This window comes from Lontra canadensis, unplaced genomic scaffold (assembly GCF_010015895.1).
Source record: "Lontra canadensis isolate GAN:19392208 unplaced genomic scaffold, GSC_riverotter_1.0 scaffold7, whole genome shotgun sequence".
NCBI lineage: Eukaryota > Metazoa > Chordata > Mammalia > Carnivora > Mustelidae > Lontra > Lontra canadensis.
Genome location: NW_022631001.1, coordinates 30,016,603 through 30,037,037, shown reverse-complemented (window position 1 = coordinate 30,037,037; position 20,435 = coordinate 30,016,603). Strand labels below are relative to the sequence as shown.

Here is a 20,435-nt window from a genome sequence, read left to right as displayed (position 1 = left end):
CTCACCAATTCAAGTCCTTCCACATGTGGCCTGGGTAGCCCAAGCTGTTATGAACTGCTACCTACCCTCTCTGCCATTCCTGACACCTCTTACTTGCTCTCCTCTTTTTTCTGTGCAACTTCTCAGTTTCTAAAATACTCCATGATTTGGTTATATATATATGTTTTGATTTGGTTATATTTTATGTTTATTATTTGTTATCTTTTTCTCCCAGCTATAGCGATGGGCCTGTGAGGGCAGGTGTTTGTTCTTTGTCCACTGGTATACTGCAAGCCCTGTGCACAGTATAGGCACACAACAAGCAGCTGTTAGATGGACAAATCCAGTGAGATGCATATGGTAAAGATCTAGCCCACAGAGAGGACCATGGAGGGTAAGTGATGGTGCTTCCTATTTTGTGTACTTCTGGTCATCCTTCCCTCCCTTTGTATCTCATAATATCATGGTTTCGGCTAAGGTCATGATCTCATGGGTAGTGAGACAGAGCCCCACATCAGCTCCATGCTCAGTGGGGAGTCTGCTTGGGGTTTCTCTCCCCCAGCCCCTCCCTGCTATGCATGTGTATGCACATGCTGTCTCTCAAATAAATCTTTAAAAATAATAATTATTATCATTATGGTACTGGGATTGCAATTAAAAGACATCAGACCAGGTTTAAGAATATTGCAGTAAAATTGTCATTCTCATTCATTTGAATTCCAGTTTACTTTCTCGAGTGAGAGAAAAAGTAATAAAATAAAGCTCAGATGCTGGGAATCATGCATCTTTCAAGTGTAAGCATCATCCGTCACGGAGAAGATCAGAATATTGAAAGGCTTAGAATCACTATCAGGCTATCAAAGCTCTCATCCAACCAAAAAAAAGGTAGTAAATTTAAACTCTTCCAATCATTCTCTGTCTGACTCAAAAGATCTGGCTACAGACTCATAATCTTTGGTAGCAATTGTCTCAACATCAAATATTGGACAAATGAGGAACTTCCTCTATAAGAAAGAACAGGCATTATATTTCCAGACATGTGAGAAGAGAAGGACAAACTTGAGTATTAACAGCAAATATCCTCTGACAGACATGTGCCGTGGTATCTACTCAGTGAATTCCACTGCATTTTAAAACTTTATCTGGGGGCGCCCGGGTGGCTCAGTGGGTTGAAGCCTCTGCCTTCGGCTCGGGTCATGATCCCAGGGTCCTGGAATCGAGCCCCGCATCGGGCTCTCTGCTCCGCGGGGAGCCTGCTTCCCCCTCTCTGCCTGCCTCTCTGCCTACTTGTGATCTCTGTCTGTCAAATAAATAAATAAAATCTTTAAAAAAATATATCTGGAAGTGATTTCACTTTTTTTTTTTTTTTTTTTTTTTGGAGAGCATGCACACGAGCGGAGATTGGGGCGGGGGGGAGAAGGAGAGAATCTTAAGTAGACTCTACTCTGAGGGCAGAGGCCAATGAGGGGGTCAATCTCAACAACCCTGAGATCACAACCCAAGCCAAAATCAAGAGTTGGACACTTAACGGACTGAGCTACCCAGACGCCCTGTGATTTAATCTTCTAAAGTTTCAGGCAAAAGCTGTAACAAGAGTATCTATATACCATTTCTAAAGATTCACCTTTTGTTAACATTTGACCCGTTTTCTTTATCATTTGTGTTTACATGCTCTGTGTGTGTATGGTCATATGTATACAAAAATACATAATTCTTTTCTGAACTATTTAAGGGTAGGTTACATATTTCATGGCCCTATTATCCCCAAACTCAAATGTGTATTTCCTAAGAACAGGGATATTCTCTTACATAACTGTAGTACAGAGATCAATTTCATATCTTACATTGACAGAATTCCTTAGTCTACAGTCTGTGTTCCCATTTTGTCAGTTGACCTAAAATGTTCTATATAGCCCTTTTCCCCCCTCAAGGACAGCATCCAGCCCAGGATCAAGTACCTCACTTACTTGTCATGTCTCTTTAACTTCTCTTAACATTCCTCACAGGCTTAATCTTTTCTAACAGACATCTTTGAAGTACATTGACCCCCTTCTCCCCTTTTTGTTCACAAAAAGTTCATGTTGTCTTTGTATGGTTTTCATGACTGAAGTTATTTATTTTCAGCTGGACTACTGAATAGGTATTGTGTCCTCTGCGTACCATGTCTGGAGGTATATGATGTCTATCTGTCCCTCATTGGTGATGTTAATCTTTGAACACCTGGTCAAAATGTTGCCCAGTTTCTCCACTAAATAATTGCTAAGGTTTCTGCCCCCCCTCCCTTGCAACTAATAAGTAGTCTCTGGAGGAGAATCTCTAAGACAATGTAAACATTCTACTCCTCATCAAATTTGCCCCCAAATTTGACATCCCCTGATGATCCTTACCTGATCCAATAGTTATCAGAACTTTTGCAAAATGATTATTTTTCCCTCCAGATTTTCTCTAGTTGACTCCTGGCATTCTACTATAAGTGCAAGTCCTCGTTTCTCCCTCATTGACTTATTTATCTATTTATTATTACTGTAGATAATCAATTCCTATTTTTCCTGACATGTTCCTCCCTTACTTATTAAAGGAATTTATTACTCTCTTACTTTCTGGATTTAAAAAATATTCTAGGCTCATCTTGTACCTACCCTGAGATAGCCTTAAAATCATCCACTCTCTGAGGAGCCCTGGTAGGGAATGATCTTAGCAACCAATATCTACACATACACTTACGTACATATACACATGCACATAAGCACGCATACACACACAATATGTGTGCATATTTTAAAATGCAGTGGAATTTACAGAGAGTGGAAATTGATAAGACAAGCTCATGATATTTCTCCAGAATTCAGAGTAAAGGAATGACTGATGATGAAGATAAAAGAAATGGAGAAGAGATTCAGAAAATCCAATACGTAAGTATGAATTCTGAAAGGAGACCAAGCAAATATATTAAGAGCCATTACCAAATAACCGATAAACAGATTACCTATCTGGAAAAAAAGTTAAATTGGTATCAAATTTGCCCACAATGCCAACTATCAAAAGGCAATGATGCAATAGCCTAAGTTTGGAGAAAAAATTTTGTGACTTCAGAATTCAGTATTTAGCCAAGCTGTGATGTATGGACATTACGAAATCATTCTAGGCATAAAGAGCTTAGAAATTGGGGCACCTGGGTGGCTCAGTGGGTTAAGGCCTCTGCCTTCTGCTCAGGTTAGGATCCCAGGGTCCTGGAATCGAGTCCCACATCGGGCTCTCTGCTCAGCGGGGAGCCTGCTTCCTCCTCTCTCTGCCTGCCTCTCTGCCTATTTGAGATCTCTGTCTGTCAAATAAATAAATAAAATCTTTAAAAAAAAAAACAAAAAGAGCTTAGAAATTTTAACACCTCTAACTCCCTTCTTAGAAAAAATAAATACTCAAAAAATATTACAGCCATTTAAGGAAGGAATGAAAATAATGAAAAGATGTGGCATTTCTAAAAATGGTAGTAGTGTGATAACACGGATAGACATAGAGGGTATAATGCTAAGTGAAATAAGTCAGACAGAAAAAGACAAATACCATACAATTTCACTTATATATGAAACAAACAAACAAACAAAAACCCCACAATGAATAAACAAACAAAAAGCAGAAACAGATTCCTAAATACAGAAAACAAACAGAGTTGCCAGAGGAGAGTGGGTGGGAGGTTGGGCACAATGGGTGAAGGAGAGGGGGAGATACAACTCTCATTATGGAATGAAGAAGTCATGGGGATGAAAGAGACTGCAAAGGGATATAGTTAGTGGTACTGTAATAGAATTGTATGAGGACACGCATCGGGCTCTCTGCTCAGCAGGGAGCCTGCTTCCCTCTCTCTCTCTCTCTGCCTGCCTCTCTGTCTACTTGTGATCTCTCCCTGTCAAGTAAATAAATAAAATCTTAAAAAAAAAAAATAAATTTAAAAAAAAAAAAAAAAAAAAAAGAATTGTATGAGGACAGATGGTAGCTACACTTGTGGTCCACACACCATAATGTATAGAATCAATTGTCAAATCACAATGTTATACACCTGAAACTACTGTAACATTCATTGTTGACTTAAAAAAATGGTAGTGGGTAAACAAAACCGGTAAACCTTAGATGTCAAAATAGTTGTTAATGTGGTTATAAAACCAAGCAAATGTCAAACGTATTGAGTAAAATAAAAGGTACATAATAAAAAATAAAGAGTAGTATTAATTAGAGAGAGCCGGGGATGGAAGGAGCTAAAAGCAGTGCTGTGGGGTTTCCTGGGCTGAGCATCACAAGGCCTGAGTCCCCACTCTGCTTTTCCACAAACATCCCCAATCCCTAGAGGAAAGTTCAAGCTCTGTGGTCTATGTCAGTTATGGTATGGGACAAGGGTCTCTCCATACTTGGCCAAAGAAAACGTTCCTTGCTTGAGGATGGTCCAGGGTGTCCTCCACCTTACATCTGGCCCAATGGCCCTGGGCCTGAGGATGCCCACAGGCACAGCTGGTAATAGTTGGTGGTTGGTAGTTGGCCAAGAGGCAACTCAGAAGCAATGTGACCTTCCAGGGGATAAAAGTAACTGATAGAACTGACTGCACCTGAGAAAAGAAACTTGAGCCCACAAAGTTCTTTATAAAGAAGGAGGGAACCAGCTTAGCTGCACAATTGTACAGAGGGCTGAGATCAATAGTTCTGGCCTGGTCTCCTCCTATGGGTCAGGGAGACCCGCAGCAGCTGCCCCTCTACATCACATTGGCTGGAAGCTGTGCCTATGGCTTATCAAGACCTATCTTATCTAGAGCCTGCAGCCTGGAACTGGGTTGAGTAGGCTAAGGACTACAAGGTTGGCACCTTTACATTTCTCCTGCACAGGCTTTCAGCCCTCTAACCCCATCACATTCTAATGGAACATTTGCCATTTGCCTTCCCTACCAGACTGTGAGGCCCCTGTCTCCCCACCCTAAGCATGACCCTTGACATAGCCAGTGTAAGAAGATTTTATCCTACAGTTTTCATTTATAAAAGAGATTAAAAGGAAGCTATGTGATTCCCGAAACTTGCTTAGGGACAATCAGGACACAGGACCCTTATCTCAGCTGGAGGGTCTATCACAGGATGGGGGGAGGGGCAGGGATCCTCAGTACCAGTGAAGGTGGCATAGGCATGGTGCAGCTCACTGAGGTGGCTGGCTGTGTTCTGGAACTGACGCTCCAGAGAGATGAGCTGGCGCTCAGTGCTCCTCTGCTCTTGCGTGGGGTCCATGAAGGGGCCAGATAGGGCCTTGTCAATCAGGCCTTCCAGCTCCACCAGGGCTGTGGCTATCAGCTGCTTCAGCTTGGGCACAATGGCGTGTCGCTTGCTGAGCAAGAACTCTGAGGCCTGGCTTTTCTCAAATTGAAATGCCTCCCACACATCCAGGAGCTGTGGGACAAGCAGAGCACAGTCAAGCGAAGTAGGTGTGGGGGCGGGGGGCTGGGAGGCATGAGTGACCTCTGGAGTTGCCTTCTCACCGAGATGTCCAGTGCCTCATTCTCAGCGCTAAAGATGCTAAAGTGGTTCCGGATGAGTTCATGGAGTGACCGGATGTATTCCACTCGCTCCTCCAGCATGTTGTACTGCTCACTGGCCTCGTTCAACTGCAGGGCCCATAGCATGAGACCAGCACCCCCACACCCCTGCGTACCAGCTTGGGCTCATCCCTATGAGGCAATCCCACCTGCTAGAGGCTCCAGACCCCAGCAGCCACCTTTTACCCAACTGGGATCAGGGGCACATTGGGATCAGATCCCATCTGACCCCGGTCTCTGTGAAGACAGCACAGCTCCTCACCAAATCACAACCCTGTTGACAGGGCAAGAGATCCCTAGATCTGACTGTCACAGAGAGCAGAACTCTCTCTGAAAGCAGGACCATGGTTCTCATCATGCCACAGCCTCTCCCTGACTGAGGGCCATGAGAACAGGGTGAGAGTTAGTAAGGGCAGATCACATACGTGCACATAGTTTAAAGGCATCAAGCCCTACTGGAGCTCACCAGAGAGCTGAAGAAGAGTGTGCTGAGCATGTTAGTAAGATGGGACCCTGGGTAAGCTAGGAAGGAAAGATGGGAAGAGCCTACCTTCTGGGAGCATTGTGCAATGGTATGAATGTCTGAGTTGATGGTTTGGAAGACCTCCGTGAAATCCATGAGCTCTGTTATGAGTTGCTGACTGCGGGTCCAGCACTCATTCTGCACATGGGTAAGAACGTCCTTCCTGATGCTCTCCAACTTGGATTCTGAAGACAGGAGAGGGTTAGGTGTGAGGGGTATATGAAAGAGAAGGGGTGCTGATGAATTGCTGTGGATCCAGAGTGGGGAAGGAGTAAAGGGGAAGCCAGACCATGAATTCATTCCCTCACTCAGTGAGCACTTACTGGACCCGTGCCCAGTGTCCAGTCAGCTGCTATTCACTGGTGTGATCCACAGCTAATTGCAGCTACTAAGGGCTGTGCTGGGCACCAGGAGACCAGAGTGAGTGAGTGAGATAGAAACTGTTCCCACCCTCAGAAGTTCACAATATGCTTACAGAGACAGACGAACACACAATCACAGACCAGTGTGATAAATGCTCTGCAAGTGCTTGGGAGCCCTGAGCCTGACGTAGTGAAAGGAGAGGAGGCCGGAGGAGGCTAGGAAAGGCCTCCTCTGGGAGGAAACACTGGAGGGAATGTGTCAAGCAGCTAATGCTCCAAAGAGCAAAGCCACACCAAGCAGATGAAATAGCACATACAAAGGCACAGAGATGACATGTTCATAAGAGCAGAATGCCCTATTGGGATGAAAGTTTTCTGTTTGGGGGGCCTTAGTGGTTTTGCTCTAGTAGAAGAGGTACCAAGAAGAATGTGTAATCTGCCCTTTGTTTTTAAGGATTAAAAGAAAGGAGCTCTCCAGTGGATATGGGGCTAGAAGGTAATCTTAGAGGCTGCCTTTGGTGATAGGGACAACTCCACTGTTTCCAAGGGCAGGAATAACACCAGCATGAGGTCTCACCAAATCACTGACACCACCAAGATACCATTGATTATAAGCAACACCATTATTGGGTGCCTGGGTGGCTCAGTCAGTTAAGCGTCTGATTATTGATCTCATCTCAGGTCTCGGGATCATGAGTTCAAGCCCCACGCTGGGCATGGAGCCTACTTACAAAAAAAGAAAAAGAAAAGAAAAAGAATAAAGAAATATGAAAAGATGGGCGCCTGGGTGGCTCTGTGGGTTAAGCCACTGCCTTCAGCTCAGGTCATGATCTCAAGGTCCTGGGATTGAGCCCCACATTGGGCTCTCTGCTCAGCAGGGAGCCTGCTTTTCCCTCTCTCTCTGCCTGCCTCTTTATCTACTTGTGCTCTCTGTCTCTGTCAAATAAATAAATAAAATCTTAAAAAAATATATGAAAAGCAGTATACCATAACATGCAGCATAGAATGCTTGTTTACTGCAAACCATATACTATATCAACTACTTTGCCTGTATTAATCCTTTTAATCCTCACAAAAACCCTTTAAGGTAGATAATATTATTGTCCCTGTTTTACAGATAAGCAAACTGAGCCTTAGAGGAGTTCAACAACATTATCAATATGACACAATGGCAACAAAAGTCCAGGACCAGATGGCTTCACAGGCAAATTCTACCAAAAATTTAAAGAAGAGTTGATACCTATTCTCTTCAAAAGTATTCTAAAAAATAGAAAAGGAAGGAAAACTGCATTCATTCTATGCAGCCAGCATTACTTTGACAAGAAAGCCATATAAAGACACCACTAAAAAAGGGAACTTCAGACAATATCCCTGATGAACACAGATGTAAAAATTCTCAAAAACATTCTAGCAAACAGAATCCAACAATACATTAAAATAATCATTCACCAGATTCAAGTGGGATTTATTCCTGGGCTGCAAGCGTGGTTCAATATTTGCAAATCAATCAATGTGATGCATCACATTAATAAAGGATAAGAATCACGATCCTTTCAGTAGATGCAGAAAAAGCATTTGACAAAGTACAACAACCATTCATGATAAAAACCTTCAACAAAGTAGGTTTAGAGGGAACATACTTCAGCACAATAAGGGCCAGATACGAAAACGCATCACTAATGTTATCCTAAATGGGGAAAAACTGAGAGCTTTCCACTACAGTCAGAAATAAGACAGGGATGTCCACTCTCACCATTTTTATTCAAGATAGTATTGGAGAGGTGCCTGGGTGGCTCAGTTGGTTAAGCACCTGCCTTTGGCTCAGGACATGATCCCAGCATCCTGGGATCGAACCCTGTGTTGGGCTCTCTACTCAATCAGGAGTCTGCTTCTCCCTTTGCCCCCTCCCCTCCTCCTCCTCACGTTTTCTCTCTCAAATAAATAAATAAAATTTAAAAAAAGAAGAAGATAGTATACTGGAAGTCCTAGCCACAGCAATCAGACAACAAAGAAATAAAAGGTGTCTGGATCAGCAAGGAAGAAGTTAAATGTTCATTATTTGCAGATGACATGATACTATATATAGAAAACCTGAAAGACCACCAAAAAACTGCTAGAAAATAAATTCAGTGAAGTTGCAGGATACAAAATAAGTGTGCAGAATCTGTTGCATTTCTCTACACCAATAATGAAACAGCAGAAAGAGAAATTAAGGAATGAATCCCATTTACAACTGCTCTGAGAATAAAAAGATACGTAGGAATAGATTCAAACTAAAATGTGAAAGACCTATACTCTGAAAACTACAAAACACTGATGAAAGAAGATGAAAAGGACACAAAAGAAATGGAAAGACATTCCATGCTCATGGATTGGAAGAACAAATATTGTTAAAATGTCTATACTACCCAAAGCAATCTACACACTTAATGCAATTCCTATCAAAATACCAGTAACATTTTTCCACAGAGTTAAAACAAACAATCCTAAAATGTGTATGGAACCACAAAAGGTCCTGAATAGCCAAAACAATCTTGAAAAATAAACAAAAAGCTGGAGGCATCACAATTCTGGACTTGAGGTTATATTATAAAGCTGTAGTGATCAAAACATTATGGTACTGGCACAAAAATAGATACAAACTCACAATTACATGGTCAATTAATCTTCAACAAAGCCGGAAAAAATATCCAATGGGAAAAAGACTATCTCTTCAAAAAGTGGTGCTGGGAAAACTGGACAGCTACATGCAAAAGAATGAAACTGGACCACTTTCTTATACCATACACAAAAATAAATTCAAAATGGATTAAAGACCCAAATGTTACGAACTAAAACCATAAAAATCCCAGGATCCTGGGATCATGACCTAAGCCGAAGGCAGACACTTAACTGACTGAGCCACCCAGTTGCCCAAGAAACAACAAGTTTTGGCAAGGATGTGGAGAAAGAGGAACCTCTTACATTGTTGGTAGGAATGTAGCCTGGGTACAGCCACTCTGGAAAACAGTATAGAGATTCCTCAAAAAGTTAAAAATAGAACAACCCTGTGATCTAGCAATTGTACTACTAGGTATTTAACTATACAATACAAAAATACTAATTCAATGGATACATGCACCCAGATGTTTACAGCAGCATTATCTACAATAGCCAAATTACGGAAACAGCCCAGGTATCCATCGACTGACAAATGGATAAAGACAGTGTGGTGTATACACACACTGGAATATTATTCAGCCATAAAAAGAATAAAACCTTGTCATTTTCAATAACATGGATGGAGCTAGAGAGTATTATGTTAAGCAAAATAAGTCAGTCTGAGAAAAACAAATACAATATGCTTTCATTCATATATAGAATTTAAGAAAAAAAAATGAGCAAAGGGGAAAAAAGAGAAAGAGAGAGAGAGAGAGAGGCAAACAAAAAAACAGACTGTGAACTGTAGAGGACAAACTTATGGTCACCAGAGGGGAGCAGAGTTGGGGGATGGGTGAGACAGGTGATGGAGATTAAGGAGTGCACTTGGTGTGATGAGCTCTGGGTGTTGTATGGAAGTGTTGAGTCACTATATTGTACACCTGAAATTAGTATTACACTGTATGTTCAATGACTGAAATTTAAATAAAACTTTTTTTTTTAAGATTTTATTCATTTGTCAGAGAACGCGAGCGAGAGAGAGAGCACACACAAGCAGGCAGAGGCAGAGAGAGAAGCAGGCTCCCTGCTGAGCAAGGAGCCTGATGTGGGTTGATCCCAGGAGCCTGGGATGATGACCTGAACCTAAGGCAGCAGCTTAACTGACTAAGCCACCCAGGTGTCCCTAAATAAAAACTTTTTAAAAAATCACATAGTGGTAGACCAAAGATTCAAACTCAGGCAGCCTAACTCCACTCTGCTCTGTTTTATGTTTTGAGGGGTGAAAATAAACTGACTTCTCCTCTAGGAGCATCTCAGCAACCGGAAAGAGATAATGAGTTCCAGGCACAGAGAATTAAAACACACTGGGTATGAACCTTCTAGAGCCTAGAAGGAAGTCATCAGTGGGATTTAATACCAAGAACTGAGACTGAGAAAACCAAGAGAGAGAAGGAATGGGTGGAAGGAGGCCTGAGGTTGAAGAAATAGACCAGGAGAGAATATATCCTTTAGCAAACTACCCCTGGGGCCTATCACACTAGCTAGGTTGTTGGAACTGTGCGCTTTTCAGAGCAGTAGTGGGCAGGCAAGTGATGGCAGAGAGGAGCTCAACAGCGACATCGTATGGTAAAAATCAGAGACTGAAAAATACCAGGGCTGCTGGGGGTTAGAAATTGGAGATGGATGATGGGAAAACAGATTTGAGAGATATTTAGGAGGCAGAAGAATGCTAAGAATTTGGTGACAGTTGGAAGTGGTGGAGTTAGGGAGAGGGCAGAGTAAAGGATGGACACTAACTCACAAGAATGAATAATGATGTCATTCACAATTCAAGGAAGACCAGGCAGAAGAGGAACAGAGTTGGAGGATAAGTAAGCAAAACTAGATCACAAGAAGGATAAGATTAAGTGAAAAAATTAAGCACCTAGTGCCTGGCTGTCTCAATACTAGAAACATTGCAAAAAATATTTCATTTACTCTTCCTAATCATAACCCTGTGAGTGACTAAATTATCATGTCCATGTTACAAATAAAGGAACTGAATGAAGCTCACTAATCTGAGGTCACACAAACCACTGAAAAGAAAACCCAGGATTCTGAACGCCGTGTTTTTCTCTATCTGTTCTTCTTGAAGAGACCAGTTGATTTGGACTAAGGACCAAGAATCTAACAAACTAGAAAGAACAGAGACTTCCTGAACAACAGTGGAGCAAAGCCTACCCAAAATAGGGTCAGAAACAAAATAGGTCAGCCATAGGCCCTTCCTGTTCCTGCCATGGAGCCCGAAACCCTTGTACATTTAGGTGGTATGGAGAGAGGGAAGAGTGGGGAATTTTTGTGGCCCAAAAGATGCATAATTACACATGTTTTTATCCGTTGAAGAGCAAAGACAAGGAGGGCAAGGCAGGCAAGCATTTTCAAGCAAGATCTCTCAGGCCACCCACTTCCATAAAGAAAGCAGGCCTGGAGGCCACGAGTCTGACAGTATCTACTCTTTGCAGGAAGCAGAAACTATTGGTTATTGGGAGCTAGGTAAGAAAACAGAACCACCTTCTGTTTCCTAGAAGAACAATCAATGGCTTCCCAATCTACCCCACTGTGAGCCTTTCGAAGGCCAGCTTCTAGGCAGAGACACTTTAGCTGGTAAACAATAGCATGATACACCCTTCTCATTGGAAGGGAGCGAAAAAACAGAGGAACAAAATGAGGATTTCTCAGAGACCCAGGGAGACCAACAGCTGGGCCTTGACCTAGTAGGGGGACAAGAGGAAAACTGAGACAAGAAGGAAACCCAAATGGGTTGAAGAGGAAACAGATGATAGAGTGGGCCCGTGTTCCACTTTCCGTGTGAAATTTTGGGAAGATGCCACTGCAGAGTGCCCCTGTGCTAACACGAGATAGTCACATCAGGGTAGAAATCACAGTGTGATGCATTGTGGCAAAAGGAGGGCCAAACACAATGCTCCCAAGTCCCCCACAACTCCCAAATGGCAGGGGATACAGAAGATAATGGAGAGTTAATAACCAGTGGGCCTGGATGGGTTCCTATGTAGAGGGCTGAGGGACACTGAAGCAGAAACTATAGGGCTAGCCAGCCTAAGAGGAAGGCTAGATGAAGGGTTTACGAACATCCCAAGGGCCTACAAAGCCAGCAGGAGCCAATGCAGGGCCAAGTCGGCAAAGGTAGACACTCTGGGCTCCTATTAGCCAAGGGAACACACATAGTTACACCAGCTCAGGCTACAGCTGCCCCAGAAACAGCAATGTTAGAAGGAGGCCAGAGACCAGGCAGGGATGTATTACACCTCGGTGAGGGTTGACAGAAGCCAGCAAAGAAGAGCACAGAGCCCAGAAGCCCTCTCTAATGCCAGATGCCACCTTGCAGGGGAAGAGGAGCAGAGGGCACTTGAGAATAAAAACAACCCAGAACTGTAGAATGAATTTTTAATTGATCAAATACCCAAAATGGTCTGAATTAGACCCAAGCACTGCTTTATATGAAAAGTGCTTTCACTTTCAATTGAAATACATTCTTTCACCACCTGCAGAAGTTATAACTACAAGTAAGGCCATAACAGTTAAAGAGAATGCCTTTTTATACATGCAAATTATAGTGTCAATCTTGACTCTGTTGCATGTGGGGACAGGCACTCTTGATTACTGAGAATATCTGCAAAGAAATTGAGCTCACGAGCCTAAGGAGTAAATTAAGACTTTTCTCAGTCACATTTGGTTTGAACTACTTCCATCTCAGGAAAATAGAAAGTGTCAGGTGATAGAAACTTGACTCCCAAAGAGTATGGAGAATGAACAGAGCCAAAACAGATGGGGAGGCTATCCTCTGTAATGACCACACCTTTAACTGCAAAGGGAAGGGCCTGGGATCTGGGCCTTTGGGAGGCTCTACAAGTCCAATGAGGGGTCATTACCAAAAATCCTTGGAGGACAGTCCAGGTCCAAGGAGAGCCACGTGGATCAGATAAGGAAGGCGGAAAGAAAGGAAAGAGGATGAGCAGCACTCACCCATCTCTGACTGTATGTGATGGCAGCCCAGCAGCATCAATCTGCCTTTTGTAACCATCTTGTTAGGTATGTTGGAGACATGGGTCTGCCAAAGGTTCAGGCAGCTCACCAGCATCACATAGTTCTTGACAGGACAACCTCTCATGGACTCCAGCTTCTGGGGCCCCCAATCCTGCAGGAACTGGTGAATGCTTGTCATCCAGCGATGTTCCCTGCAGAATTCCTTCACCTCATGCAGCATGCCCTAGGCACAGACAAGGTGCTTAGAGCAGAGGTGGATGGCTATGACAGGAATTAGTGAGCGTCTTCTCCCTCCTTAAACTCTCTTCTCACCTCCAGCAAGACCTGTTGCATAGTCAGTGCCTGCTGGATCCGAGGATTATTGTCCAGGTCCTCTTGCAGCTGCTTGTAACTGGGGGGCAGGTACTGGCCCCGCAGCCGGTACCCACGGACCTCTAGAGCTTCAGAAATTGTGTGAGATTTCCAGGGCCACACCAATCCTATATTTGGCCCACAGAAGATGTGCACAGCATCACTGGGCTGGCCCTGGAGCTTGGGCATCACGAATTCTGTGTTTGAATCTTCCTCTTCATCTTCTTCTAATGGGGCAAAAACCATAATTGTCCATTGAGTGCCCTGCAGGGCCCCCACGGAACCTCTCTCTCCACCTGAGTGTATACATTTTACACACACACACACACACACACACACACACAATCCTTGCTCCTGAGTGAGTTCACACACATGCATCTATATCACAAACACAGACCCACTGAAGGAATTTTTATTTAGGGTTCAGGTTCAGAAAACAGAATTTAGTTAGTATAAGTAATAAGGGAATTATTATAGAAAATTAAGTGGTTTGCAAACAGTTGGAAGAACTGAAAAACACTCTAGACTGAGCATCTATAGCTCTGCACTGCCTGGCAAATTGGAAGGTCAGAGCCATACCGCCAGCTACTGAAGCACACTACCTCTATTATGATCTCCTCCAGCAAAATGGATGGCATAGGCACTGCCTCTCTCCCATTCTTACCTCAGTTCTGAATTAAAGTCCATGCACATCTAAATCATGCACAACACCTCTCTGCAAGGAGGTCTAGAAAACATAGTGCATAGAACTCCAGCCTCTGTAGAACAGAGGAAGAGGTTGAACTTGGCCATCCTTAGTATCTGTCTTAAGGAATATTCTTGGGCCTGGCTTCCCCTTTAACTTCTTAGAAACTGGTTAATTGCCAATTTCAGTATTTGTGTTAAAACTTTGTGTATAAAGGGGGAAAAACATCGAAATGTTCAGAAATTAGATGCATAGGACTCAAATAAATAAATCTTTAAAAAACAAAAGCAAAAACTACATTTCGAAAGAGCATACCTCAGAATATGCCTCAGAATGGTCAATAACAAGACATATCTATTAAAATTACTGAATTTCAAGAAAAAAAGAAAAAAAAATGTTTCAGGCACCCAGGAAAAAAGGGAAATAAAATTTTGGTCCCACAAGCCCTTCCTAAGGAATCTAATAGAGAATGAGCTTCTTTTTTTTTTTTTTTAAGATTTTATTTATTTATTTGACACACAGAGAAAGACCTCAAGTAGGCAGAGAGGCGGGCAGAGAGAGGGGGAAGCAGGCTCCCCACTGAGCAGAGAGCCCGATGTGGGGCTCGATCCCAGGACCCTGGGATCATGACCTGAGCCGAAGGCAGAGGCTTTAATCCACTGAGCCATCCAGGCACTCTGAGAATGAGCTTCTGACAAAAAAAATAATAATAATAACTGAGAGATCAATCAACATAAAGACTGCTGGTTAGCTTAAATATATTATTACTTATAGAACTAAAATTAAAGAAGGCTTTATTAAATATAATTGTTAGAAGGGAAATAATACAGTATGAAATTATGCTATAGAGAATGCTGGTCATTTTCTTGCTTGCCAGGTTTTGAGAATGGAAGAATGGAATCTTGGAAGGCATAATGGTAAGCTACGCTCTTCTCCCTTCTTCTGTGGTAGAAGAGCCCATCTTCTGTGAGAAATTAGAAATGTCTGCCATTTGATTCCCCAGCCCTTCTTGCTGCTCGAGGTAGCCATATGACCTAGATTTTTACAATGAGATATAAGAGTCAGTCTCCTGGGGAGTTTCTGGAAGATTTCCTTTCCTGATAAAATGTGAGAGTCAGGCACGAAGAGGTTTCCCTCCAATGCTCCTCCCCTTTTCCCCGATCTTGCCTAAGAATGGGCTGCTTGGAGCTGGAGCTTGTCTTGCAACTATGAGGCAATAAGCCTTGGGATGAAAACAACATTTCTGATTTAGCCTCCCCTACCACACACACCCTTCTAAGAGAATCTGCCCTTACTTATAACTGAACTCAGAAAGTAGTAGGGGAAGGCTATAGGAAGCCTGATACTTGGGGACATCTTTGAGCCACTGAACCAATCTTGGGAATGCCTACCTGGAGAGACTTCTTGCTGTGTGAGATAATTGTTTTCATTGTTAGGCTACTCTTAGGTCTTCTGTTATTTCCACTGAAAGCATTCTCAGTGACTCAGAATTCAAACACACAAGCAAAGTCAAAAGACTAAGAAATAGAAATAAAGCCTTGATGACAGTGCCCGGGGCCTTGAGTCCAGATGAGCCTGAATTCAGCTGCATCCAGGTATTTCTTAGTTATGGGGGTCAATAAATTCCCCTTTTTGCTTACCTAGTTTTGAGTTAGAAATATATTATCCCAAAGCAACATGCACATTTAGGCCTACATAACGAATGTTTATGGCCAATACAATCATAGCTGAAGATTGGAGCCTCCACCATATACACCCTTCTAAGAGGATCTGCTAAAACTAATTAATTTGTACCATGACCCAATTCCCTTGCCAGAGCTTATGGATATGTGGTTCCCTCTATGGAATAGGCTGAATCAACCATATTCCTGGTCTTGAAAATTTGAAATAACTCAGTCACACATACAGGAAAACTGAACTAAAAGACCATATAGAGTTAAGGATGGGGTTGGTACCATAGAAAGCCCAAGTCATTTGGAAGCAAGGTATAAGGGAGCAGAAAGTTCAAAGGAGGCAGAGACAGCTAGTTTTAGGGAAGAGTCAGAGAACCTGGGAAGAAGCACAGAGCGAAGTAGAGAAAAAAGGACAAGGAGCAATTTGAGAGAGGGGGCTCTCTTCCTGACATTCTAGTTTCCATTTCTGTGAGGCGTGGTGTTGCTACAGACTTTCTGTCTTCGAATTTGGTCACTTGCTGTTTTGTGAGCTCCAAAACACAAGATGAGATTGAAGAACTGTGATTCAAGGTGCCAAGACCCACCAGATTACTCAAGCAATATGGTGCGATACAGTTGATTCATGTGTGAGTCTAAGCAAAGGAAAGAAAAGCTAGTATGTTTTTAACGCCCAGCTTGGTGACTGCAATATCCCAACAAAACAAAACGGAAATCACTAATAACTTACTTCAGAGCCAACGTAAGAACAAAATAAAGCTTGTTTATGACAAGAAGTTTGGTAGCAACTAAACCAAAGAAACATAAAAGTTAACATGGAGCTGCATTTTTAAATATCAATCCAACTGCGAAAAACCAAATAATAGGGACGTTTACTGTAGGTTTCTTTGAATGAGTCACTCAAGACATGTTACACAGAGCAGCAAAGCTGCTTGTCAAACATATTTATAAAACTTTTCATCTTTTCAAAATTTCTTATTTATAGGGTGGCAAGGAAAAAAGTCTCTCTTCTCTTTCAATGATGAATCCACTCACCGCTACACTGCTTACCTCTATTCTCCCTCTTGCTGGTCACACTGTTCATACCTCACGCTCTAAGACACACCCCCTGCCACATGCAGGTCCCTGGCCAAAAAAAAAAAAAAAAAAAAAAAAACCCAAAACAAACAAACAAACAAACAAACAACAACCAGTAGTGACCGTTTCATTCTTTGCATTATATCTCTCAGCTAACTTCAACACCATCCCAACCAAAACATATATCAAAGTGTTTATGATAAATATCAAAAAGATGCACTGATCTTGGTAAAGTTAATGTAAAAACTTTAAGTTCCTGAACTTGACACCTGCCAGATGAGAAAAATCATTATCCAATTATAATTTCCTTGTTTTAAAGTGCAGAAAATTCCTGATAAGATGGTAAGGACATCAGATAACAATACTGATCATCTCTTTTTTGGTTGCAAAATGTTTCAGAATTAAGACTGTTCTCTGGAAAATGTTGCAGAATGGAGCTTAAGACTGCAGGATATGCTGCACCTGTTTTATCAGTAATAGACCGGGTCCTTTTCTAGGGACCAGAATCTAGTCAGTGTGTAAGTTTCTATCAATCATAAGGGGCTGACTTTTCATACTTTTAAAAATACACAGAGGCACTGAAATCATTTTGTAATTTGGCTAAAATGCCATGCAAATTTTGCCTCATTGAAGTAAAAGATTTCTGAGATAGATGTACATTTCTTAAAGACTACTTAGTCGTGTTTTAACTGCCAGGTATTAACTTTTATTAAATACTACTCCAATTTTCATAGAGAACTTAAGAAAAACCCCAAATCAGAACTTTGAATGGTATTACTTTGATTTTCCATGCTGACCTTTTTTTTTTCCTTCTAATTTTGATTCTGAAAAATCTCAAATATGTAGAAAAGTTTAAAGGTACTACAAATCGCTTTACCCATCCACTTTGATTCAATAATTACTAACATTTTGTCACATTGCTTTGTTTGTTTTTCCTCCTCTTTTTCCCCTAAAACTTTTGAAAGATAACAAGCATGAGGACATTTCACCCCTAAATACATCACTCCATCGTGCTCTTTTAAAAGTAGAAGTGGTGAGCAACCCTCTCAGGTCTCCTCCCTGAGCTTTGTACTATCACCCAATAAACTTTGCTTTGCTGCCCACCAAGGGAAAAAAAAAGTAGAAGGGGTAACACAAAACACTACAAGTAAACATTTTCACTTTCATTAGAACTTAGAATAAAAGTTTTAAGGTTTGTATTTGTTTTACCTTTCAAAGGAAATTAGTGTACCAAAATATGAATTAGTATAAAATGAGAGAATAGGGTGAAATATCTTGTTTATATATGTCATTAATATTATTAACAGTAAGAAGTTACTATCTGTAATATGTATCACTATGTGCTAAGCACTATACTAGACATATTACCTCTTTTAATACTGTGAGTTAGGTATTTTTGTTATTCCCATGTTATAGGTTAGTAAACTAACATGTTTGGTTCCACTGGACCATGTAAAACAAATTATCAGTAGTCTCTACCAATTAACCTAGATTCACTTAAGAAAATAATGTGCCCTGATTGGTGTCATCTGTAAAAGACATGGGCTCCTTTCAATGAACCTTGTCACCTATTTCTTCAATTTAACTTCATGTCTTTAAATCATCTTAATGAAAACACATTAGTTGAATCAAGGAGAGAGGGGGAAGCACCTACATGTCAGATGTGACTGAATGCACATAATGATTTTATTGGTAACTGGGTTACTATCCCAAATAAAGGCAGTGTGAAGATGTATTTCCTCCCTGGTGGTTAACAAATGTGAGGACTGATAACCAGTAATAACTGGTAACCATAATGACTCAATAATGTTAACAGATTATCCTATATGAAATGAAAAAGAGCTGTATGAAATAAAGCTAATATTAAACAAGCAGAGTTGTTCAAGCAAGTACAAAGTAACTTAGCAATCAAATTTAACAGGAAACAAAATGCCATCACTAAATTAGATGAACCAGAGGAAGGACAATATATTCACTCACATTCTTTCATACACCTCTCATTCCACTCAACTGCCTGCACACACAAACACACAAGCACATCTATGAGTGAGCAAAGACACACCCCTACCCTCTAACCCCCACCCCCAACACCTGTGTGCACTACCCAGGTTACAGCTGCTCCATCCACACCCAAGGCCTGATTTTATGGTCATGCCCTTGACACTGTGCATGTGCCCCTCTCCCTCCTTTCACCCTTGCTAACCCCTGCCTAAGCCTCCTTATTTAAATACCTTCAGAATACAAGGAGTGGCAGGGGGTCTTCAGGTCTGTAGACTGCATTACCTTCATGCCAAGGCATGTAGAGAGGGCAGAAATGGAAACCAGTGAGTGTTCAGACCAGGCTGAGAGCTTCTAATTACACAGAGAATAGGAATTGGGGATTCCTACAGCCAGCCCCCTGCCCAATCCAGAATACCTTCAGAACAGAGGCCTTGACAGACTCCAAGCCCACATTTAGAATCTGGATCATAGTTTCAACACACGGCTCAGGAGATAGCTGGCCACAACTGTCAAAGACCAGCTGGGCTGAGAGAAAGGGTTTCTTCCTTGGGGACTGTAGAGAAGGGTCAGGAGAGGTCAGGGGCTACATGTCAGTGCCTGCTGCCTGCCATCTGGCCTTGACTGCCTGCCCACCTCCACACACGCCACCCACCACCTCACTTGTAGGATGTTGGCCACAAAGGAGGTTATCTCCTCCTCTACGATAGACACAAGGCTCTGGCAAATCATGTAGTGTATGAGGCGGGCCAACTGTCCCAGCCGCAGCAACCAGGCCTCTGCCTGCTTCAGCTTCTGCTCCAGCTGTTGACACTGTACCCTCTGAAGGTAGACGGAGCGTTGGTCCGTCCTGATCCTCTTGCAGTTTTTCACTCGCTCCTGTAGGCCTTGTTGCATGTGATACGTATCCTCGTGAACCTGTCAGCACAGAGAGCAGACAACTAACTGAAGGAGGAGGGAAGACAAACTGGCCACACACTGGCCTCTGCAAAACTCTCAGGTCTCAGAGTCTGAAACTGAGCATCTACATATACACAGGGAGGCTGCTTCTTAGTAGAGGTTAGCCCCTGAAATCTTTCAGTGACCAGAAAAGATGCAAAATGCAGAACATATATTAATAGGTCACATTGCTGATTTGATAGACCAGGCAGGTCTACTAAAAGCCCCCAGGGTAGACCTCAAATAGAAAATTTGTGCATGTGTAAACAGAGAGTTTCACAGCACACAGATTACACAGAGAAAGAGAAAGACTGGATAAGTAAGGCTCAGCAATAATTCCAGGACATGGATTTCAATCACTAGGCCTGGGAGGTATGGCCTGTTGAGTAGCATAATTCTCCTTATATGACAGTGGAAGCTGTCCACCAAGTAGTAGAAGGCTACTGAGACTTTCCCCTGGAGATGGGGAATGTGCGATAAAAGTCGAAGAGCCTCTTTGTGGGTCCTTCTCACATCTGGGAGTTTCCTTGGCCTACACTGGCTGCTGACAGTTGCCACCTCTTTGGACAGAGGGGAGACACCAGCAAGATATGCCTGGCCAGT

General features: G+C 42.3%; 1 protein-coding gene across 9 annotated transcripts in view; it reads right to left on the bottom strand.

Moving 5' to 3' along the window:
• The window catches only part of DNHD1 (dynein heavy chain domain 1), a 76,898-nt gene that overhangs the window by 35,061 nt on the left and 21,402 nt on the right, over positions 1-20,435 (bottom strand). For 7 of the 9 annotated variants that reach the window (XM_032853332.1, XM_032853333.1, XM_032853331.1 and 4 more), the window contains 8 exons: positions 19,557-19,811; positions 19,312-19,449; positions 19,127-19,178; positions 13,425-13,690; positions 13,092-13,335; positions 6,094-6,251; positions 5,487-5,612; positions 5,121-5,397 (listed from right to left, as the gene is read on the bottom strand). In XM_032853332.1, coding sequence (XP_032709223.1) covers positions 5,121-5,397; positions 5,487-5,612; positions 6,094-6,251; positions 13,092-13,335; positions 13,425-13,690; positions 19,127-19,178; positions 19,312-19,449; positions 19,557-19,811 — 1,516 coding nt within the window. The remainder of the gene's footprint in view (positions 1-5,120; positions 5,398-5,486; positions 5,613-6,093; positions 6,252-13,091; positions 13,336-13,424; positions 13,691-19,126; positions 19,179-19,311; positions 19,450-19,556; positions 19,812-20,435) is intronic. The other 2 variants (XM_032853340.1, XM_032853339.1) reach the window with 1 other exon arrangement.